Source organism: Phoxinus phoxinus (assembly GCF_949152265.1).
Source record: "Phoxinus phoxinus genome assembly, chromosome: 23".
In the NCBI taxonomy this organism is placed as follows: Eukaryota; Metazoa; Chordata; class Actinopteri; order Cypriniformes; family Leuciscidae; genus Phoxinus; species Phoxinus phoxinus.
Genome location: NC_136898.1, coordinates 18,277,952 through 18,302,650, shown reverse-complemented (window position 1 = coordinate 18,302,650; position 24,699 = coordinate 18,277,952). Strand labels below are relative to the sequence as shown.

The 24,699-nt window shown below is 39.3% G+C and overlaps 1 protein-coding gene across 4 annotated transcripts in view; it reads left to right on the top strand.

Annotated features, from left to right (window-relative positions):
* Positions 1-19,520, top strand: part of phf24 (PHD finger protein 24) — a 37,858-nt gene extending 18,338 nt beyond the window's left edge. The window contains exons 3-10 of one of the 4 annotated variants that reach the window (XR_013796141.1): positions 3,753-3,938; positions 12,204-12,282; positions 12,476-12,678; positions 13,148-13,314; positions 14,342-14,377; positions 15,283-15,372; positions 16,550-16,709; positions 17,234-19,502. Coding sequence is in view for 2 of the 4 variants with exons in the window: in XM_079599685.1 (XP_079455811.1) it covers positions 3,753-3,938; positions 12,204-12,282; positions 12,476-12,678; positions 13,148-13,314; positions 14,342-14,377; positions 15,283-15,372; positions 16,550-16,646 (858 nt within the window). In the remaining 2 variants the exon portion in view is untranslated. Of the gene's footprint in view, positions 1-3,752; positions 3,939-12,203; positions 12,283-12,475; positions 12,679-13,147; positions 13,315-14,341; positions 14,378-15,282; positions 15,373-16,549 lie in introns of all 4 variants that reach the window. The other 3 variants (XR_013796140.1, XM_079599685.1, XM_079599686.1) reach the window with 3 other exon arrangements.
* The last annotated feature ends 5,179 nt before the right edge of the window (positions 19,521-24,699 follow it).

Here is a 24,699-nt window from a genome sequence, read left to right as displayed (position 1 = left end):
CCCTGGTTTCCTAGAGCCACAATATACTTAAAAAGTGTGTAATGCTTCAATTTAATAAGCAAAGGAATTAATTACTTAAGCCGATTAGTTAGCCATGGTTCTGGAGGAGTGGTTCTAGAAAAGCTAACTTTGCGTGTGCTCTTTTAATGCTTGGTTTGGTATGAACAAGAGATCAGTTCCACCTCCTTCAGTTCCCCTCCTTCCAGGTCTCTTTTCACTTTGTAATATTTAGCTCTGATTTTACATTAGCATATCATACCAACTCGGAGCGCCGCTATAAATTTTGGGCCCCATGAAAGAATATGAGGTTGGGTCCCCTACCGCACCCATATTATAAATAAAATCGATCTCTGGGGGTCCCTAAAGTGTGTGGGCCCTTAGAATCATCCTAACTTTCCCTCCCTTAGCGGAGCCCAAACTCCATATCTAGCGGTAGTGCTGTAACCGGGCAGTGACTCATCATAAAAACAGCTCTCAAACCGACTAAACTCCTCTAGAGACACTTGGGTCTGCATCAAAAGTCCTTCAAATGTTTTGTCTCCACACGTTTCCAAGGCTTTAAAATGTCTGACCTTGAGTTGCATTAATGTGACAGGTTGTCAATAATGTCCTGTCTCCAGTCTCTAGATGGGCGACACTATACAGCAAAGACGAGCAGCATGAAATAAGACGATGCAAGATACAGTTCATGAGACGTAGATTCCATCAGTGATTGACCACCTTTAACGTCAAACACTCATTATTAAGATTAAGCCTTTTTTTCTTTTTACCCCGGAAAGATCTGGAAAAGGTTATTCATGCGTTTATCTTCTCGTGATTAGACTCTTGCAACTCACTCTATTATGGTGTTCAAACTAAAATCTTGGACAGATTACAGATGGTCAAAAATGCGTCCGCAAGACTGTTAACAAGCACTCGCAAATATGATCATATTACCCCCGTATAAAGATCGCTGCATTACCAGTTTCTTTTAGGATTAATTCTAATATAAATTTTTGTTCCAAGGACGAATCTGAAAATATGCCTTTGCAGTTGCCGCCCCAAGGTTATGGAACAATTTACCACAATATTAGATTATCATCAAACCTTAGTGAGATTAAAATGCATTTAAAAACATATTTGTTTCATGTTAGCTTTTGATCACATGAGTGTCGAGGTACTGTTGTCACAGGAATCATTTTTTAAGAGTCTGAAGATGTTTTAGGTGTATTTAAGATGTAATTTCTAGGGTGTTCTGGGTGGTTGCTAGGGCGTTGCTAGGCATTTGGTAAGAGTTCTGGAGTGGTTGCTGGAGCATTGCTAGCTGACATTTAAGGGCTTCAGAGTGGTTGTTCTGAATGGTTGCTATGGTGTTGCTAGGTTGTCCTGGGAGATAGATAGTGTCGAGGTACTGTTTTAGGTGTAATTAAAGGAACAGTATGTAAGATTGTGGCCAAAAATGTTACTGCAATCACTTTCAAATTACTGTAGAGCGGTGTATCCCCTCCCCCTCCCCCCTGACTAGAGGTTGCCAGATAGGCTGCAGGATCCAGCAGGAACGTAGGCTGCTACAAGGAGCTTCCAATGGCAAGACTAGCAGAGCTGGCAACCCAGATGCCGAAACACTACTGCCTTCGTGATTGGTAGATAGGTGGAGGCTGGCGCATCAGGCCAAAACACAACATGACAACATCAACATCAGTTGAGCCAATGGCGTAACGAGTCAACACCGGGCCCTTAAGCAGGATTATCAAGGCGGGCCCCCCTTCTACAACACGTGATGACGCTACACGCACAAAAAAAAAAAAAAAAAAAAAAAAAAATGGTGACGGCGCACCATAACACATTGTTACTGTTTCTGTCACTGCTATATACACATAGTCCTAAGTCCAAATACATAAAAAATATGCTCACTTACATTATAGCTGCATTTTCCGGGCTTTCCTCTGTGCGAAGCTGTCAGGTCATAGGTTTAGTTACCTATGATCACGTGCGTGAACTCGACAATTGACTACTTTGGACTTCAACCGAAAACAGGAACTAAATACAGGTATTTGCACTGGCTGATATAACATCATTTTTATTCATATCTTTCACATCTACTGCAGTCAGATTCACTCGTGTTCACTCTGAAGGAATCACTCAACATGGCTGGGCACTTGTATGACACATCATGTTTTGTGTTTTTTCCTTTTGTCCTCATTTGTTTATACATTTCTTTTTTTAGCTTTAATTTAATTTATATTTGTTTATGTTTTTGATTTTCGCAAATTTAGAACTTCAACTTATTTTTTTTCAGTTAATTGCCAAGACCATTTCAATTTTTAGTTTAGCTTATTTAATTTAAATTTTTTTCAACCAATATTTATTATTTATTTTATTTACGTTTTATTTAAAAAAAAGAAAAAAAAAGAAATTTTATAGTTTTAGTTTTAGTTAACAACAACACTGGTTTGACCAAGCTGCAGTTTCAATACTGCGGTGCCCCAATACTGTTAGTTAAAGCAGTAAAGATAAATGGCCAACCATTTTAAAAGAGCAAAATTATTCTATTCTATTCTATTCTATTCTACTCTACTCTACTCTACTCTACTTACTCTACTCTACTCTACTCTACTCTACTCTACTCTACTCACTCTACTCTACTCTACTCTACTCTACTCTACTCTACTCTACTCACTCTACTTACTCTACTCTACTCTACTCTACTCTACTCTACTCACTCTACTCTACTCTACTCTACTCTACTCTACTCTACTCTACTCTACTTACTCTACTCTACTCTACTTACTCTACTCTACTCTACTCACTCTACTCTACTCTACTCTACTCTACTCTACTCTACTCTACTCTACTTACTCTACTCTACTCTACTTACTCTACTCTACTCTACTTACTCTACTCTACTCTACTCTACTTACTCTACTCTACTCTACTCTACTCACTCTACTCTACTCTACTCTACTCTACTCTACTCTACTTACTCTACTCTACTTACTCTACTCTACTCTACTCTACTCACTCTACTCTACTCTACTTACTCTACTCTACTCTACTCTACTCTACTCACTCTACTCTACTCTACTCTACTTACTCTACTCTACTTACTCTACTCTACTCACTCTACTCTACTCTACTCTACTCTACTCTACTTACTCTACTTACTCTACTCTACTCTACTCACTCTACTCTACTCTACTCTACTTACTCTACTCTACTTACTCTACTCTACTCACTCTACTCTACTCTACTCTACTCTACTCTACTTACTCTACTTACTCTACTCTACTCTACTTACTCTACTCTACTCTACTTACTCTACTCTACTCTACTCTACTCTACTCTACTCTATTCTATTCTATTCTATATCACAGTTTAGTATTCATAACACTTTAAATAAATGAAATTCCTGGGATCAGTAAAACGTTATCTTGTGCTGCATTCATCAAACCAGCATGACGTCCTCATATCATGAGATGAAAGCAAACCACATGCAGATTCAGATGCTGTAGCCCAGTACACCATAGGAGACTTTAAATGAGCAGTGAATGTCAAGTAAGATTATTTCTATATTTGGTGACCTTTAATGGAAAGCAACTAATGCAGGGAGGTATAGAAGTGTTCGCTTTATGATGAGTCACTACACCTGTCATGTGCAATTATGCATTTTTCAATGCGCTCTTGGGCCTTTTTTTCTCAGTGGATCAATAACAGTCTCGTTGCTAAGTAAGGAATGATTTGATCTGCCTTGTCTCTCATTGTTTTGCGATCAGCCCGTCAATGACGAGATGTGTGAGGTGTGTGAGGTCTGGACGGCGGACGATCTGTTCCCCTGCCGGACGTGCACGCGGGTCTTCCACGACGGCTGCCTGCGGGAGATGGGTTACCTGAGCACTGAAGCCCTGCAGGACATGAGAGAGACAGCCCACACCACCACCGGCTGGAGCTGCTATTACTGCGTGAGTTCTCTCGACACTCTCACGTGAATACATACGCACAAAATCACATGAAAACATATTTACAAGGCCATTTCACGTCACTGGCTGTTTGAAGTCATTTCAGAGCTATTACTGCAAAGTACATGTCTTTCAGTCTCTAACAATGACCTGTTCCGCAGGGATCAGTGGCATATTCAGCCTATAATTATCTGTGCGGCTGTCTTAAAGGAACAGTTTACTCAGAAATTACAACAACATGATTGTGACATAGTCGTGGTCACTATGAACTGGCATTGTATGGAAAAGATTCATATAGATTATTTAGGAACTTTTCAGCGATCCTGTAAAAAAAGAAATAAAAAAAAATGGCTGAATACATTTTTGCGTGAGTGAACTGTCCCTTTAAATAACATTATGAAATAGCATTCACAAAGCACATCACTTCTGTAACATGACATATTTCCAATTGAAATATTCACTGGGAGGTAATGAATATACTGTATCTTTTGGGATTTGATTGGATCGTGCCATTGGATGGACGAACGGATAAAAAGATGATTAGATAGATAGATAGATAGATAGATAGATAGATAGATAGATAGATAGATAGATAGATCATAGATTGATCTCTGAAGGTCACACAAAAGTCACTTTCAAACCAAGCAGATTTATGTTGGTCAAATTATAGATACGTCAACAGAAGAGCAAAATTGAGAGGGGGACAATAATGACTTGTGAACTTGTAGAATTTATTGTGGACAATTTGTGCACCAGGGACAAACTAAGGCTTCTTTTAAATATCCTTAAAGTGATCAGACATATAAACCACCTGTTGCCCAGCATATATTCACAGATCCTTACCCTGTGCAGCTCCTTGCAAAGGTCAGCGTGGAGATGAGCATGTCAAGATGATTGTGTAATGCTAGAGAGTCTGGGCTTTGTTCAAAGTGCTCTTTCTCCCAGCGTCAGAGGAGTCTGGCTCTAAAATTAAAAAGTGGGCTGCCAAAGCGTGCAAGCGTCCTTCAGCGTGAAGTAGAGCGCTTATCTTGGTCGCACAGGCTGCTGATGCTTAAATCATTTGTTGAGCGAGTAAGACATTTCTGTAGCACTCTGAGGATGCTGCTACACACTCCAGATGCACTCGCTGCTTTCCAGTAGACTCACACCATCAAATGGGATGTATCCCACGCTGCATTGCAAACATTAACAGCTGTGGACACATCCCTCAAAACAATATGTGAAGCGGCTCGTTGTTGGCGAAATGTCTGGCGTGCATTTCCTTGGAGGGCTAATTCACAGCTTATGTGTCTGGTTTTCTCACTCTGCCCTCGCTACAACCTAATCCACGTGTATGTGTGTGTGTGTATGTGTGTGTGTGTGTGTGTGTGTGTTGAGACTAGGGATTACGCTGTCATATCAAGGGACACATATGTTTTACTTCATGTAATACCATTCAATATCTTCAAGCAGGCCCTGCTCCAAAGGGGGGCCAGGGTGGGAGGTTGGCCCACTCTGGCCCCGCGCCAAAAAAAGTCCAATTGCAAAATTGGTGCTAGTTCAGCTCCAGATTTTGAGGGAGATCATGCTTTCGGCCACTTGGTAAAAATCCACTTGTTATTTAGAAACTAGAAAGCAGTACGTGACCACGGTCTTCACCAAAATTGAAAAATTCAAACCATTTTAAACCATTCAAGCGCAAGAAGACGCGAAAGAAATTCAATTCATACACACAAACTACGCACACCTAGAGCTGCATCTCAGAAAGTGCGCCATTGAGTTCTCTTTTGCGCCTTACCGTGTGCTTAAACAGACGAATACACACAAAATGATGTTAAAATGCACAGTCTTACCGAGTTAAAATAAAAACTCTTAATGAATGTAAACAGTTGGGAGAAAATCTAATGTGTGTCAGATCCGTGCATTAGGTCTTAAAGTGACCGTAGCTTAATACATGCTGCTGTCTTGTGTCATTAATGTTAGTTAAAGAACAACAGGATTTTTTAAAAACTTTGCTCAAATCTACTCTTGACTGTATAACTTCTAGCTTTAATTAAAATAATATATATTTAATTCATACATTATAGTATTTTGTACCTCCTGAATACTGAAGACCTACTCGAAATTTGTTTATTTAATTTGTATATTTTTTCTTTTGTATTTATTTGTGCTATTGCTTGTAATTTTTTCATTCATTCTTATTTTATTACAGTCTGTTTACTTCACTTTATTTAACATTATTTCTTAAAATCGTTTTTTTTTTGTGGTGGGGCCAGTGAAACATTTGACAGGGCAAGTAACCAGTAATCTCCTTAGCATTGAGCCCTGTGTGTTTATAGTCCCTTTTAAGACCTTCCCCTTGTTATAAAAAAAAGTTACGAAATCTGTCATGGGTATAAAAAATAATAATGTATGAACTCCGTCCCACCTGAAATGTCACTTGGTCCACCTTACATCTTAAAGCTAGAGAACATAAAAAAACCAAAGCTGGTCTGTCTTCAAGAGTGTTTCAGTGCAGTGGGACAAACTAGGGCTTAATGTGAAATGAGAGCGGGATGGGGAACTCTTAGCATGAAATTTAGCATCAGTAAGTGTTAACAAGAAGACCGTGGTGGAAAATTAATTAAGAGTCCAGGCTTGGTTGTCAAACTGATTTTGGCACTTGCCGTCAAATGTGGGATTTGCCACAATAGAATAAGCACTGTGATTAGTCATGTGACAATTTAGACAATTACAGACCTTTCATGTTCAAAAACAGCAATACAATCTCAAACTGATATGACATGCACCTGGTGTGGAGATATGCTTATAAAGAGCTTCAAAAGTCATTGATGATGGGGTACGTCAACAAAGAAACTTTGAGCTGAAGCATCATATACACAAAGTCTAAAGGAATAAGCAGTGTATTATCTTGCTAGCTAGCTTTTCCCCTTTGCGAGTGTCACGGGTGGTTGCTGGAAGACAGATGAGGAAGACGCATACGATTCAACTCAGAGGAGATGGCTTCCGACAGGTCTGAGGTGGTACCACGCTACTGAGAGGCAGAGGTGGTGCCGAGGGACAGAGTGACTGGGTGGCACAGATGGCTGGAGACTGGGGGAGAGACTGAAGTCAAGTGCAGAAAAAAAGAAGAAGTGTTGGGGATAGTTTGGAGAGGTGGTGGGAGAGGGAGGCTGGGCGGGGCTAACGAGACAGGCAGATGACTGACAGGTTCAGGATTGACAGGTTCGGGCAACAAAACAGGGCTAGACAAACCTCTCCAAACTCAAAATCAAAAAGGGTTCTAGCCAGAAACGCACTCTCAGTAGGGGGGTGGGCGGGTCTCACTTCCGAACCCTCGACGTCCACCAGCACTCCCTCGCCGATGGATGGCCCGGCCGGCTCACACACCTGGTCAGGCGTGCACTGCTCGGGCTCCATGGCGATGTGGTCCTCGTCGCTCTTGTGGGCGTGGGCTCATTCATCGCATCGGTCTCCGTCGCGCTACCTGCAGTTGGCTCATGTCGACGATCCTCGCCGTCTGGGTGGTTCTGGCTGGGTAGTGGATGGGGAGTGAGGCTGGCGGCATCCTCGACGGTGAACGCAGATCCGCAGAACGCCAGTGAGCCACTCCACATATGTTGCGATGCTCCCTCGAGGAACCTCCGGGAAGGTGGTCTGATGGGCGAGATCCAGAATTTTTTCTAAATGTTCCTCGAGAGAGCATTCTCCCTGCTCAAGGCACATGAGTTTTACCGCCAGAAAGTCCATGGTCAAAGCAGGGGTGAAAATGGAACAAAAACACTGAACATGAAAAATGGAAAAGAAAAAATCTTACAAACACGTTCACTTGTTTGGTCCAGTTTTCTGTCACAGGAGGTTGCTGGCAGACAGATGAGGAAGACGCATACGATTCAATTGAAAAGGTTTATTCTCTAAAGATCTAACAGGAAGGGACACGGATAGCAATACACACTGAACATAGACAATACCGGGCACTTAACTTCTTCTTTTTGAAATTTTATTGGCGGTTGACAAACAACAAAATGGTGTATTACCGCCACCGACTGGTATGGAGTGTGGATCGAAATGACATGCTCTCTCCTTTTTTACAAAAATAAAATAAAATAAAATAAAATAAATAAATAAATTATTTCCTCTCCCACAAATTATTTATTTTAAGATACTGAAAAATAAAACTATAACATTCATTTCCAGAGTTATTTTGTAAAATATTTGTACAATTATTTTTGCTAGATTTTGCATTAGAATCCTTCCTTCAGCCTCATATTTCTGACAGTTTCTTCTTGTCCACAAAATTCACAACTTCCCATCTCATGTTTACCCCCGGACACTGAACTGAAACAGAACTGAGTATATATTTCTGTCAGGACCACTATCGTCAAATACAATTAGCATACATTTTGGTTTGGCAGTATAGACGGATTTCTTGAATACAAACAATACTGGATTCCAGCGTGTGCATTCAAGAGACAAAACCGCTAACAGGTGTAATGCTGAGTTCTGCATTTTCAGCATCATTAATCCAGTCTAATATGGTAATTTGATGAAAACAATTTTTCCAGGATTCTTGGATGAATAGAAAGTAAAATTTATTTGAAATAGAATATTTTGTAACATTATAAATGTCTTTACTGTAACTTTTGATCAATTTAATTAATCCTTGATGAATAAAATGATTGATTTCTTACATTTTAAATCCATCTTTTTGGCGGTTAGTTTACAGCACAACAGCTCCGTGTCATCTCTGTTTCTGCTAGAAATGCTGTAAAGAGTGCTTCTTTCTGCCGCCTAGTTGCGCACGCATCTCTGTGATGATGTTGCACAGAAACCCGTCTATAGTTCCATTCTGGGCGAGAACTCCCTGCGCATCCATGCAGCCTAGCATTGATAAGAGCGGGGAGAACAGAACAGAACCAACATGAATGTATGCAAATATAATTAATTCAAGATTTTAAAGTACAACATAATTCGAGAATTTATTCTGATTCAAGGGGAATCAGAATGACAAATCATGACTGGCGAGAGGAGGAGCTGGGGATGGAGGAGGGTAATTCACTCCTGAGAAACGCGATAGCTGCTGATAATACTGAAGCAGCTTATATATACAGTGATAGGCGTCGTATTCCTATAAGTAAACATGGATCAGCTGAGAGTCAGCTGATGCGAGCTTGACTAACATGACCTGACAGAACTGACGCTACGCTTGAAACAGGTGTTAATAATGGTGACTGATGTGACAACAAATGAGTGACAAAGGCAGGTGATGACAAAACATAACGAGTCCAAACTAATGTGAATGTGACAGCGAGGACATTATTTGGTGATTTTTTTCTCCTTCTTGTTCTGAAATCTTTTGATGTTTGTGGTTTGAAAATATCCCCCAGCAGTGGAGCATTGTGCTGAAGTTGCTGTGTTGTATGTTCTTTCTGTTTTGTGGCTAGTCCAACTGTGCTTGTGTTCTTTACGCTGGTATCATCTTTTGGGCTTCCAGTGGAATTGAAATCTCTTGGAGTTTCAGCAAACAATGAGGTTTAAAGGTATAGCTCATCTACAAATGTACTCACCCTTATATCATTCCAAACCCATATGACTTTCTTCTGTAGAAAATATATGCAAGCTTGAATTTATATTGCTGTTTTGTTTCAAAATGTACAATGTAGCACAGTAATGATTTAGGGGTGCAGTTGTTCTGTAGGCAAACATCAGTGCCTTGAACCAGTGCAAGTTTATGAAGAGAGGTGTTACTTGTGCTCTCCTCAGCTTGTTAAAGAGTTGCCGCAGCATTCTGGATCATTTACAGAGGTTTGATAGTACCTTCAAAGCAAGCATTACAATAGTCCGGTATGGATAGAACAAGAGCTTGGACAAGGAGTTGTGTAGCATGCTCTGATATGAAGGGCCTGATCCTCCTGTTGTATAAGGCAAATCTGCAGGACTGGGCAGTTATGGTTGATGAACTGAATGGAGAAGTTGTGATGATATATTGGGTTGGCTGAGACTAAGCAGTTCTGTCTTCGCAAAGTTTAGTGGTGGTCCTTCATCCAGCAAGAAATGTCTGTCAGGCAGACATGGAGGTAAGACTTGGACTGAGAGGTAAGACTTGGAGTGCAGTTCCTGAGATGCCCTTCATCATTACAGTTGACAGGAGGATCTGGTGGTTAACTGTGTCAAAAGCAGCAGACAGATCCAGCAAGATGAGTACTGAGGATTTGGAAGCTGCTCTTTCCAGTCTCAGAGCTTCAATAACCGAGAGCTGGGCAGTCTCAGTTGAGTGTCCGCTTTTGAAGCCAGACTGGTTGTTGTCCAGGAGGTTGTTCTGTGTAAGAAAGGTAATGACTTGGTTGAACACGACTTGTTCAAGTGTTTTAGTAATGAATGAAAGAAGGGATACCGGTCTGTAGTTTTCTAAAAGTGCTGGGTTTAGAGTGGGTTTCTTAAGCCGTGGGGTTATCCGAGCCCGCTTAAATGCTGTGGCAACGTAACCAGTGTGAAGAGAAGTGTTGATCATGTGAGTGAGTGCAGGTACAACTGAAGAAGAAATGTCTTGAAGGAGATAAGTGGGGATAGGATCAAGCGGACAGGCAGATGATTAAGGGTGAGTTTGGAGACTTCTGTCTCCGAGAGCAGAGAGAAGGAAGGGGGAAGTGTGTGTGTGTGTGTGTTTGCTAATAAGATGTGTTTGTGGTGTGGAGAATTGGCCGCTGGGTAGTCACTGGTGACTTGGAACTGCATGTTCTCGCGGTGCCATCAGCCAATCAGTGTTCTCGTGATGTAAACTTCCCGCAGATCCATAGTCACATGGCATTTATTGGTTACAAAAAAAGTGCCCATAACTAATGGGAAAATGTATTCACCCATGAGCAAAGATGGTAGAATTCAAATCACATACTTCGAGAGGGTCAGAGAACTCACCACTGAGATATGAACAACGGACTGCAAACATTCTCATCGTGTACCTGCACAGAGCCTTCGAGACCATGGCAAATCCCACCTCTCGCTAAGCATTGTTTGCAACATCTGTTCCTCATTTTGGGGTCCCTGACCCGTGTCTGTTGAGAATGGGTCGTGGTGGATAACAGAATAGACATGAAATCCAATCTCATTTCAATGATCAACCTCAGAAAAGGAGTGTATCTCTCAGTCACCGCTGACAGGAAATGGAGGAACCTCTGAGAATTACCCTCCCCATCTGTTCTAGTGCCATTGTTCAGATGAGTTCTCATCAGGCTGAGAAAAGCTGATTGAACATACAGCTACTCCCAGTGCTACTGGGCTCCGACAGCATTTGTTTGAAGGCAGAGCTTGAGCCAGGAAAGAAATCTCGCTCTGAATTTGATATGAAAGGACAAGCTGTCATTTGTTCACGGAGAGCTTTTTCCTGCACCTCTTACACCTCAAACTCATTAGGTTTCTTTAAGAGCCGAGTTAGTCAGGCCGTTCATTACCCTTAGTTCAGAGATTGGTTGCCTTTTCAGAAAGATAAAGGGAGAGAGAAAGATTGAATCACCTGCTGCTGAAGATAATTAATGTAACAGTGTTTTAAGGCTCAGTCTGAAGGGCCCAGAGGCTTTATGTAAGATTTTTTTTCTCATTATATAATTTAAAAACAAATCTTTTTACAAGAGTTGTCAATTTAATGTTTTAATTTAGAATACTTAACAAATAAACCACTTTTTGTAATATCCATTCCATGGTTTACTAATCTGCCACAGGCTTTTTGCAGCAAATATTGATGTACAGTATGTGATTGATATTATTAATCAGAAAATATTGTGTAGTGTGTATTAGTATAATTGAGATACTTTTGAATTTAGTTTTTATTTGCATATTTTCCATTTTCGAGTTTTTGTCATTATTTTTTATTAAATTTGATGAACTAAGTGAACTAGATGAAAATGTGAAATGTCCATCTGAACAGTTTTAATTGAGTCATTGAATAATACTGATCCGGGATTTTATCTTGTGTTTTTTTTCTTACCTTTTCACGATTTAAAATCACTAAATTAGCAAATGTTTCCATTTATTCCACTTAGTAAATATATTGGATTATGCATCATGATCCTGTACATGCTAAAATAATCTCTAAATATCTTACAATTTATCTGTGAAAGCACAATGTTCTCATCTTATTGTTTTATTATTACTAATATTAAAAATACATGTCCTGTTGAAACAGTTGTTTCAACAATTAGTCCACAAGCAAGAAAGCAGTGTAATGTAATATTCTCTTAAAAGTGAAGTGCCTGCTCTACCAGAACTGAAAGACTCTTCCTCTTCATCCCTCAGGACAATGTGAACCTGCTGCTTACTGAAGAAGAGATGTACAGTCTGATGGAGACCTTCAAGCAGTGCAAGATCATTCCAGGTGTTTCTCTCAGTCCCATTTTTACAGCCTCTTCTAGAGTCATGCTTTAAATATGTGACTTAGTGGAGTAAACTAATGAAGCTAATTAAAGGTTTACTCATTTATTTATCACATCAGTACTGTAATTAGCCCTGGACTTTTTTTCCATTGATTGATGATGCTGTAACTTCCCTCTCACCCACTTTCTGCTCAGAGTCGTGCCTGGTGTCAGATGAACTCCTTCAGTACAGGCACTTTGTGACCAAGCAGCTCTTTGAACGAGACTTGACCGATGAAGAGGAAGAGGAGGTTCTGGCTCAGTTTGCAGCACTGGATCCAGAGAAGAAGGGTCAGATCGAGTGGTCTGACTTCCTCTACCACGAGTCGCTCTCAGTGCTGCAGAAGTTCCGGACTGAGGTAGGCCTTTCAAAATGGCTGAAAAACGAAATGAGAACTTTTTACTTGAATATTACTAATATTCGAATTATATTTGAATTTAAAAGGTATAATTTCAGTAAGGGGAAAAAAAAGCTCTTGTCTCCTGAGGCCACGACGAGTGCACCGCATTAAATTGATTGTTTAAAGTAATGAAATAACATGCCTGTCTGTAAAAACAAAAAAGTTTAGTGTTTATCAATGAAATATAATTTAATACTAAATACAGTAAAAAAAATCAATATTGTGAAATATTATTACAATTTGGACATTACACATTACAACATAGCAACTTAACATGTTAGGTGAATAAACAGTTTTTTAACATAGCTATCTGTTTTATAAGCATTTTTTAGTGTTCAATACTTTCAAAGCGCTGAATTATAACAAGCAATCAAGCATATCAACCAAAAGCATGATGGAAATTATTCTGTTTTTCGATTCAATCTAGAATTCGCTGGTGAGAATCCTCACAGCGAAGGAGAGGGATCGGGCACGGGCCGTTTTCCAGAGTCTAGACCAGGACAAAGATGGGATCATTACTGCCGGAGAAGCCAGAAGAGCCCAAACCTCCTGGTTCCACAAGATTAACAAAGAATCACAGTCCTGCAGTGTCAGGTGAGCCAATTATATGAGGCTAATCACAGTTAGCGGGACATTTCTGAACGGTTCTCAATCACAGCCTCCTAAATAATCAACAATAAACTTCAGACAAACACTTCAAAATCATTTCAGGGACTCATCCAATTTGCTTGGCCTCTGGGAGCAACAAATCGGATCAAGCTTGGCAGTTTTTATTGCCATGTCAAGCTGCCAATGCTAACTCCTCTCACTTTATTAGCATGTATCCCCCATCTCTTCTCATGAATTACTGGCTAACTTTGCATTCAGTAACTCTACCAGGGGAATATGAATCTTTTAAGCAGCGCATTTGCTGACAGTTCTGACTTTGGGATTAATGCATAACGTAAATTAGATGATATAACCGGATGGATAAGTCATCTGTGGAAAGGAGAAAGATTCTCAATGGCAGGCTAAATCCAAGGACAAGGACTTACTTTGACAGAGCGCACTTTGCCAGTCATATCATAATTCAAACCTCGCTCGAAGAGCCCAAAAGTCAGAATGATGCATTTTTGCAGAGATTTGTGGGCAAAAATGGAGCCAGGTACCTCAAATATAGAATTTGTCCTCCTGAATCCTTCATTCCTCAAGCGCTATCACCCAGAAAGAAATATCACAAATGAGACGTATTTAATGTCTTAAATCTTTCTCCTAGACCGCAATGAGGTTAAATGAAATCTTTCAATTCTATTTATTTATAATTATTAATTAATGATATGTAATTTCAATGTATGTAATAATATAATTATTTTGATATACATTAGCACTAAAATTAACTCATTTGTTTCTCATTATGAATTTGAAGAGAAATATTTGAGACAAGGTTGATCCTTAAGTAAGATTATTGGAAAGAAGTCTCAACGGTATACATCTTTACAGCCACTTTCTCAACTTCTTTACTTTTTTAACCATGATTTTTGATTAACGTGTCTGTTTTGACATCATCTTCCGTGCTTTATTTAATTTTTTCACCAATCATCCCATCCCTTTCACCACTGCTGAATGTCCATTTGCCCTGCAGACTCGTGGGATTGTGTTCCCCTTTGTTCAGTATGGGGTAAGTCACTCGATCTGCATGGGCCTCCCCTGGAAACATCTTACGTTCCCTGTCATCACCATCATTTGTCTCTCATTATAATCATTATCATCTCAATTACTAAATATTCCATGATGGAGGCCAAGGAATCAGTGGCTAAAAATATCAAAGCTAAACTGACTGTAATGGTTGTTCGGTATGGCTGTATTAGATGAGATCTTGTCCTCCCATTATCAAGATCAAAAGAGGGGCTTTTGATCCCCTCAGAGAAAACCTTAAGGATATTTTTCATCAGTTTTATGGGGAACAGCAGGTTAAATGAGTGTACGGGTGCATGGGGTTGTGGGCGTTTGGCTTGTTTAAGGCATGACTAAGCTTGCATCCTAATTTACGCTCATTAAAATCAACTGAGGGCTTGAGATCAAAGCAGACCGTCTCGTCTCGACTCTGAGCGGTCCCAGTTCTGCAGGAGATGTTTGGGTCGCTGTTCAATGCTCTGGTCATGGTTGCACTCTGTTTTGCTTCACACGTCATTGAACTTAATTACAAGAAGTTCATGTTTCAAATGAATTTATTTCACTCAATTGAGTTTGTCAGATCCTTTCAGTGTACTGAATGGCATGCAAAGTCTGCAGTTTGTGAGACTTCTGTATATACAAGGGTTGTGGGCCATTCACAATTGAATTGAGAATGCATTTTGAATTCCAATTCAAGTCCTGAATGCATGAGTGAACTAGTTTTGTCTTGCCGGTGGTTGGGTATCGTCTCCCCGGGCTCTGAGGTATCATGAGAACAACAAATAAGACTGTGAAAACCCAGAGTCGGTAGAAGTGCTGCCTGCTGTGAGCTGTCCAGTAGTGTGTGTGTCTGTGTGGGTGTGACTGAATCAAACAGCGTGTGTTTCAGCTTGCTTTCTTCATCTGCAGTATCAGCCATGTTGGTCCAATATCTGAGAACAGTCCTGCCAGTTCCAGCAGCGAGAGAAGCAGAGATAAAGCCATGGAGAATGACAACAGGTTGGTGTGTGTGTGTTCACTTACAATGCAGATGGTCTATCACCCAAGATGCACTGCAAAACTATGCTCCCATAATAATCAAATCCAATTTTCCATGATTCCCATTCAAATCTGTTGAAAAAGCTATAAACTAATAAAGGAGGAACCTGAACCATGTAAGAACATCCTAAGCACCGCCTAGTAACACCCTAGCAACCACTTAGAGACACCCAAGGAACAACCCAAAACACCCTATCAACTGCCTAGCAACAACAGAGCAACTGCCTAGCGACAGTATAGAAACTACCTAAAACACTCTAGCAACCACCTAGAAATGCCAAGTCAATCAACCAGAACTCTTCAGTAACTCCCTATCAATGCTTTAGCAACCACCTGGAAACGCCTTACCAACCATCCAGAACACCCTTGCTTAGCAACCACCTAGCAACTGCATAGAAATCAGCCAGAACACCCTAGCAACAAAATGGAAATGCCAAGTCAATAAACCAGAACTCATAACCCCCTATAAATACTCTAGCAACCACCTGGAAACGCCCTACCAACAACGCAGAACATCCTAGCAACTGCTTAGCAACCAGCTAGCAACAGAATAGAACCGGCCAGAATACAGAAATCACCTGGAAATGCCAAGTCAATCAACCAGAACTCTTTAGTAACCCCCTCAAAACAAATGCTGGTTTGTTTAAACCCAACTTTGGGTCAAATATGGACAAACACAGCTGTTGGGTTACATTTACAAATACAAATTTTTTACTCAACGTTTGGGTTTGTCCATTTTTGACCCAAAGTTGGTTCTATGGTATTCTGTCCGGCTTCTATACTGTTGCTAGCTGGTTGCTAAGCAGTTGCTGTACACAATGCTTCATAGGATTGTAGGTCTTTCCCTCACTAAAACTGTTAAGAAAACTTTTATCTTTATGTCCGATTTTCAAAAACTTTTCTGCTTTAAATCACAGTTTGTAGTGTTATGATTCACCTCGCTGGTGGATTAGCTTGTTTCATGGCTTGTAACTCGTTAACAAAGGATTCTTCATGTCTCTGTCAGAAGGAGAATTGGGCGGACACGTAGTTTCCTAGAATTTTTGACAGTTTGAAATAGGTCTATAATTATCACAAGATTTGGCTTTAAGATTTGGTTTAACAGCTTTCTCAGTAATTGTACCATCATATTTTCCAGACCGTTTACCTGGGAAAACTTCCTGAGGGAGAGCGCCATCTACATGCTGGCCTCCAGGCCCAACAGCTCAGCCATGCACATCCGTTTGCCACTCTAACCGCGGCCAGACAGCCTGAGACTTCCAGAGGGGCTTCCCGGGTCCAGATTCACGAGCAAGGAGGTACAGAGGACTAAAGCGAGAGTTACACGAGAGTCAAAAGCAAATGAGTGCGCCACCACACTCAAAGACTGTACAAGCCATCGATGGATTTTTCCTCTAACAACCCAATCTAGCGACACACACTGACAAATTCAACGCTCTTGAACAATAGCACATCTGTCAGCAGAATTGAGCTTTCGCGAGCTTGTTTGATTTTTGATTTTTGTGACCAAGTCACTGTTTGGATCAGAGAACCTGTCACACGTTTGCAAAGTTACAGCACCACAGTGTTTGCGTAGTGTTTTTGATGTTGACGTGTTGTAACATTTTCCAGTTGTGGCTCTAGCCGAATGAGTTGTGGGATCAATGTGTGAGCAGTAGTCGGATCATTGCTGATCTAATTTCAGTCACCATAAAATATGAATATACAGTGAATATGGTGGGCACATGAATCAAAGTGAGATGCTATTATATTGATACTATATACAGTATACATATATATATTATACGAAATATTGTATTTGTATTTATTCCCATACTTTCAGGGATGGATCATGGACCAGGCCAAGGAGCTTCCAGACTGCCAGGGGCCTTAAGCTGAGTCAAGTGAAAACAAAGGAAACATAAAACATGTTATTGACAGACTTGTAATTAAGATACTACAGTAAGAAGATCGACATCAGTTTTCAGTCACTTGACAAGTCGCATTATGAGAAGTTGTGATTCTTAATTTTCTACATCCATATTGTATTTCTGAGTGAAAGAGGATATGTAATGTGGAAAAAGTAGGGCAGAACTTGATTTCTATCTATGGGGAATTGATTGGATTGTGAAATAAGGTCTTTTTGATTCGTTTCTTAAACGTAGTGAGCTGCCAACCTAGGCAGTATTTTAAGGGACCAAAGGCATGTTCCTGATGCAAAATCTTTTCCAAAACGTACAGGCAGCTTATTATAAATCAATATCGAAAATCTATTTGAATCTTATTTTACCCAGTATTTGTTTGTGAATATTTATGGTTATTAGAGTATTTCTTAGTTAGTTTAGCAACCAAAAAGCTTTCTAAGATACCTAATTTTGACAAAAATCATATGATTTAATATTAAAGAACACAAATTTAAAAGTTCCAATTAAAGATCTAATTATTTGACCCAATATCTGTGTTCTAGGTATTTTTATAGTTTTAAGAATATTATGTCATTAGCTTAGCAACATGCTAATTTCATCTTTGAAACGCCTCTAGGTCATGCAAGTGCATATCTTTTTGAAGGGGAAAACATACAATTTTTCAAAACTGTTCGCCAAACTTACAATTAAATGTAATATTTGAAATCAACAATGAAATGTGACAACAGCTGTCTCATACATTTTGTTTCTAAATGCTCGAATCATGACAGAAAACAAATTTTTTCAAGCTGGATCAAGCTAATGCGCAGTGGAAGCACGTCTAACTGACAGTTGCAGTGACGCGATGACTTAACCAACCGGTGATTGGCTCTTATTTAGAAGGCTGGACTTATTCCACCATATTGAGCGTTAGACATTTCAAAACAAAACAATTCGAGTGACACGTCTTGAGTAATTCTGTAGTCTTTGAATCTTAGCATGCTTTTTTCTATGCTTATTAAAATAGGTATTATTATTTCAATAATAAAATACTTATGAAATCTATTTAAAGATCTATTTTACCCATTATTTTTTATAGTAGTTAGCTTAGCAACATGCTAATGCCAGACTGTTGAAAAATCAGGTTTCATTTCAGGATTATGTATATGCCTATAGCAAAGCAGCTCACTAGGTTGATAAAAAGTCTAAACAATTAAAAATAATTTAAAATAGCAATTGTGGAATGCAAAGTCGCAAGTATTAAAAGTATTATAAGATTTCATTTTATAATTTGTTTCATCCCTGGGGAAAAAGCAATAACCTCGTAAAACCATAATCCTTCCTTGCATTCTTTGTGTCATGACCTGTTGTTTTATTTTTCATTTTGATGTTTCTTTAACTCACTAGTTTCAGAATAATTCAATTTGACTGGGTCTGTAAAAAATTTAACCCCTGTTGAGGTGACTTTAACTCAGTGTTTATCTAAAATAGCTGACGCAAATGTACAATCTTCCAAAATATTAAAATGCTAATTTAAGGAAAGAGCCCTGAAAGGATTAGAACTTACTGCCTAAACAAAACGACTCAGAGATCTTTCTTTTCCTTCCTTCCTTCCTTCCTTCCTTCCTTCCTTCCTTCCTTCCTTCCTTCCTTCCTTCCTTCCTTCCTTCCTTCCTTCCTTCCTTCCTTCCTTCCTTCCTTCCTTCCTTCCTTCCTTCCTTCCTTCCTTCCTTCCTTCCTTCCTTCCTTCCTTCCTTCCTTCCTTCCTTCCTTCCTTCCTTCCTTCCTTCCTTCCTTCCTTCCTTCCTTCCTTCCTTCCTTCCTTCCTTCCTTCCTTCCTTCCTTCCTTCCTTCCTTCCTTCCTTCCTTCCTTCCTTCCTTCCTTCCTTCCTTCCTTCCTTCCTTCCTTCCTTCTTGCACGGTCATGTTGAAGTTGTTCTTAGATCTGGTGCAGATGAAAACACTTTCTAATATCTAAAACCATTTTTATTAGGCACACTCCTGTAAAATGGCACCTGGGTGAAAACACTCATTATATCGAACTGTTTGAGGGGTATATATGAAACATATCCGCTCTTGTTTATATGGTCATATCCACTGTATTTGCTTATAGAAAGTTTGTATTGGATTGTGCTAGGCAGTTATTTCAAGGGACTGTGCAATACTCTTCAGTTTTGCTGGTAGTGCTGGAAATAAATGCATGACGTTAACTCCAAAAATGACACTTCAGCTGTGTGCGTCTGAGTCATTTATACACTGTAAAAACATTACTGTTGGTTTTACTTAATAAAGTGAGTAACCTGGTTGCCTTAAAATATTAACCTCATTGAAATATAAAATATTTGTTAATACAATGAAGGAGTTTGGATAAATCAACAGAAACAGAAAATATAGTTATTTGAACCACATAAATGATCTAAGTTGATTTGACAAAAGAAAAAATGTTTTTTCTATCTATCTATCTATCTATCTATCTATCTATCTATCTATCTATCTATCTATCTATCTATCTATCTATCTATCTATCTATCTATCTATCTATCTATCTATCTATCTATCTATCTATCTATCTATCTATCTATCTATCTATCTATCTATCTATCTATCTATCTATCTGTCTGTCTATCTGTCTGTCTGTCTGTCTGTCTGTCTGTCTATCTATCTGTCTGTCTGTCTGTCTGTCTATCTGTCTGTCTGTCTGTCTGTCTGTCTGTCTGTCTGTCTGTCTGTCTGTCTGTCCATCTACATGCTCTTTACTACAGAGAATTCAAAACAAATCCACAAGTTCGTTCATGTGAAATGCCATTACAGTTTTTCTCAGTCGCTTTGGTGCATTTTTCACATCATCCCTAACATGTGCAAAATAATAAGTGCATTTCTCAGAACAATTTGTACAAACTGCAATATACAATAGATATGTTTCTAAAGCTAGTCAGTCACTAAAAATCTTTAGTACATCTCTCAAACGTAAATATTCATGCCAATGATCATGTCAGTGTCATCAGAATGATAAGTCATTGAGTCATTGTTCACGAACAAGGTCTTCAAAATGTTTAGGCATGTTGTCAATGTAACTGTGTACTTTGACAGTATTACCTGATGTAAACTTGGTCTACAGTTTGGATGACAGTTACTGTATTGAAAATGCACAAGGCTGCACTTCTATGGCATATCAATTTCAACAGTACTATTTACATATTACTGTATGTGGGTTATTGACTGAAAGAGACTGGACAGGATTTTGTTTTTCACAGCTTTTACTAGTGCTACTTTATGAAAGAAAAAAACAAAACAATTTACAGTAAGAAAAAGACAAGGGGCACAAAGGAAAAAAAAACTAAATTAGAAAGAAACACAGGAAACACCCCCTTTGCCCGCATCACTGTTCTAGTGCTGTATCTACACATCCAGACGTTCCTGTCTGTCGGCCCACATGTTCTCATCCACATCACACCGGATATTCCCTTCCAATGCAACGTAGAAAAGAACCTCCTTGCTGAAAAGATCTCCTCAATTGGGTTAAGGAATGGTGAATAAGGTGGGATGAATTCTATGAGCATCCTCAGGTGGGTCACACATCATTGCCTTATGATGTTTGATCGATGGAAACTAACATTATCACAAATGACCACATACTTTGGCAAATCCTCTCTAAACAGACCCCTCTCATCATCAGGGATGACAGCCCTGTAGAGAGTCTCTAAAAAGTTGAGGAGATGCTGGGTGTTGTATGGCCCTATAAGGGGGATATGGGTTAGGACACCATGCTCCGAAATAGCAGCACACATGGTGATTTCCAACTCCATTATACGCTATATCCCAGAACACACAGTTGAATTTGTTTTGTGTAAATGTGTAATATGCTTGACACTTTATGACAAATAGTTCAACAATTTTGCATGTAATGGCTTATGCAAGGAAATAATGCCTAGATGTTTTGAGGGGTAAGACTATTCAACAGAGAACCATCTACTATATTTTGATCAACATGACATTAGCAATTGAAAATGTGGAAAAAAGGTGACACTTGTACATTATCAATTGCAATATATACAAAAGCAATAGCAATTTGTTCAAAGGAATAAGAAATTGCTTTAATGATGTGCACAAGTGACTAGATGATTTGGAATTTGTACAAGTAGTATCAGGAATTGCACTTTTGACCTAAGAAATGCACCAAAGCGACTGATAAAAACTGTAAAAACTGTGTCGTTATGTCGGCCCTCATGATGTACAGAACATCTGTCGTAACGGAACAGCTGGAAATGGTGGCCCTAATAAAACGAATAAAAGTTGAGCTGAGAGCACTAAGGGAAGTTGCAGTAGCAGGTGTGACAGACATGGCCCCTGGCAGGGAGCTTTTTACACATCTGGTAATGCACAGCGTCACTGCCTCTGCGCTGTCCCATGGGGCCTGTCCTGCATCTCACATTCTCTTGGCAATATCAGACTGCCATTCGGAACAGTATGTTGAAGAACTCGAAGTGAACACTTAGCTTAGCTTACGGTGCTTAAAGTTTTTTTTTTTTTTTGCATTACCCTGAATTTGCTAAGATGCTCATTTGTGTAGATAGTCTGGATATTAAGTATTTGACATGAAATGTTGTAAACTCGTACATGATGATGTGTTACTGACAGCACTTTGATTGCGAAGAAAGTTGTGTCATGAGCAGTGATTGAAGCGAAGACGTTTCACAGCGCAGTGTGTGCATCACTCATCAGCTGAGGACAGTCTGGCTGAACGGCTCATCACTCGGACATCAGCGTCTCCTCAGCACTCATTCATGCTCAGACCAGCTTGAAATGTCAGAAGGTGAATTAGATTTAAGAGCAGACGTCAATTTGTTGTTAGTGAAGCCTGAATGTAAAGAAGAAAAACTAAAGCAGCACACACTTGTCATTCTCATTTTCCCCGAAGGATTGGTTTAAATAAATATAACTTGAACTTTCAACATAGCATCAACTAAAAAAATACCAGCAGGGTTACTGTAATAAAAAAATAAAACACACGCACACACGCACGCACGCACGCACGCACGCACACACACACGCACGCACGCACGCACGCACGCACGCACACACACACACACACACAAACACACACACACACACACACACACACACACACACACACACACACACACACATACACACACACACACACACACACACACACACACACACACACTCACTCTCTTGGGTCAAAAATAAACAGACAAAAATAAAACCGTATATTTTGCATATATTTTTTTTTTAAGGAAATTTGACTTAATTTAGGTCCATTAAAATATTTGCATTTTCATGACAATAAGCTTAGCCTTATTTAATGTTTACTGGGGTGCTTTGCACTGCTTTTTCTTAGTTATTTGTATTACAGTAAAACACAAATACAGTATTTTTATCTTGTAAATATCAAAATACATGTAATATATGCCAATTAATAAAGTTAAGCTTAATTTGCCTATATATATATATATATATAGAGAGAGAGAGATACATTTTCATATTTTCATGTTTATATAAGCAATATACGTTTTCAGCTATAAAGCACTCTCCTGACCTCTTTTTGTCTATATGACGCAGTAACCTTAAAAATACTCCTCACCTCCACAGGCTGATCATAAATTCAGTGCCACAGATTTCTATCTATAATTTCCTTCTTTACACAGAATCATTTGACACCTGTTTCATATCGGTTTTTACTTCAACAGCTGCATTAGACCATTTACCAGACCAAAAGTAGACTACTACTCAGTCAAGATCATTACATCTGCTATTGTATACGGCCAAAACAAAGAGACGTAGGCCTACTGATGTAAAGCTATAGGTTATCATCACAAATAATGTAAATAGCACTGAAGCTCCAGTAGTGCATGTCTAAAAGGAAGTGAGTCTGTGATTTCAAAAGCAACAGTCTGCTTTTGCTACTATGCGAATTGTCAGGCGTTGAAGATTAATATGAAATGAAACTCTGGTTGAACTGCAATTCCCCCCCCTTAAATGCTAGATTCCCTGACGTTGAAGCCATGTTGGTTTGATATCTACTTGTCTCCCACTCTTTTCCTCAGTCTTTTCTGGTGCGTGTCTGTGTGTGAGCAAAACGGTGTGCTGTCTAATAGGATGAACTTGAAGGGGATCACAAATGCAAATTTCTTGTATTCAAATGTTGCCTTCTCTGATTGTAAGGCAACCGCTCAACTCAGAAAAGCACGGCAAAAGCAGAGCAAAGAAGAAGATACATTCTTGTTTTTGCACAGCAATCTTCCTTTTTAATGCATAATTAAACAGCATTTTTTTCACTGCATGTTTAAGTGGGAGGGTGAGAAAGAATGTGTGTGTGTGTGTGTGTGTGTGTGTGTGTGTGTGTGTGTGTGTGTGTGTGGTTGGTCTGTAACACTGGTTATGACAGAGGGAAAGCCAGTGGGGGAGTAATTGCACTTTGCATGACACACAGTGAATCTGATGACACACTGAGACTGAGGAAAAGCATTAACAGCGGATAACTCCAATACTTGTACATGCCATGCACACAAGATGATTGTTATCAAATGTACACATTCAATATAGATCTTTGGGATCTTAAAATGAGAGCAAAATCTATTTAATTGAATTCTCTTAAACATCATCTCTTCTGGTCTCGTCTCTATCGTGTGATTAAATGTCTCCATCCAGTGGCGGTTAATGGACATTGCATATATTCCCATTATGGACTATACATAGGCACTTTTCGTTCCAAATGCCATGAAAACGAATAAAAAGACATTTCATATGGAAACAAATGTGAAAACTGCAGCACACTTGTGACTACACCATTTCTATTACTACCTTACATGGTTTAATAAAGATTTAGCCTCTAAGGAGTCCCCTAGAGCGCCATCTTTGATTTTTAAAGGGATAGTTCACCCAAAAAATGTTGTCATAATTTAAATTTACTCACCCTCAATTTGTCCCATATCTGTATGAGTTTCTTTCAACACAAAAGAAAACATTTTGAAGAATGTTATAACGAGAGAGTTGACGGAAAAGAAAAATAGCCTACTATGGAAGTCAATAGAGTAGTGCAGGTATGCAGATAATTTGTAGGCCAAAACGCGCAAGCGAGTTAGCATTTTAGCACTTCCGGTTCCATCGTCAGTGGGTTTTTTGAATAGGGGTTTGGTTTAATGGCTGAAATAAGGTCTGTGGTGAACACAAGCTCAAGACACTTTCACATTTTATTCTACGACATAACATCAGTATTACCCCACTCGTGATTTTTTAAAGCTGTCGGTCTAACAAGTGGCTAAATGGGCCTACAGAGGTTGTCGAGGAGATTAAACATCATCACGCTGAACAGGTAAGCTCAGTCCACTTTTACAGCCTTGTTATGCTTATAATTGTGCCAAACTTATTATATAATTTTTTT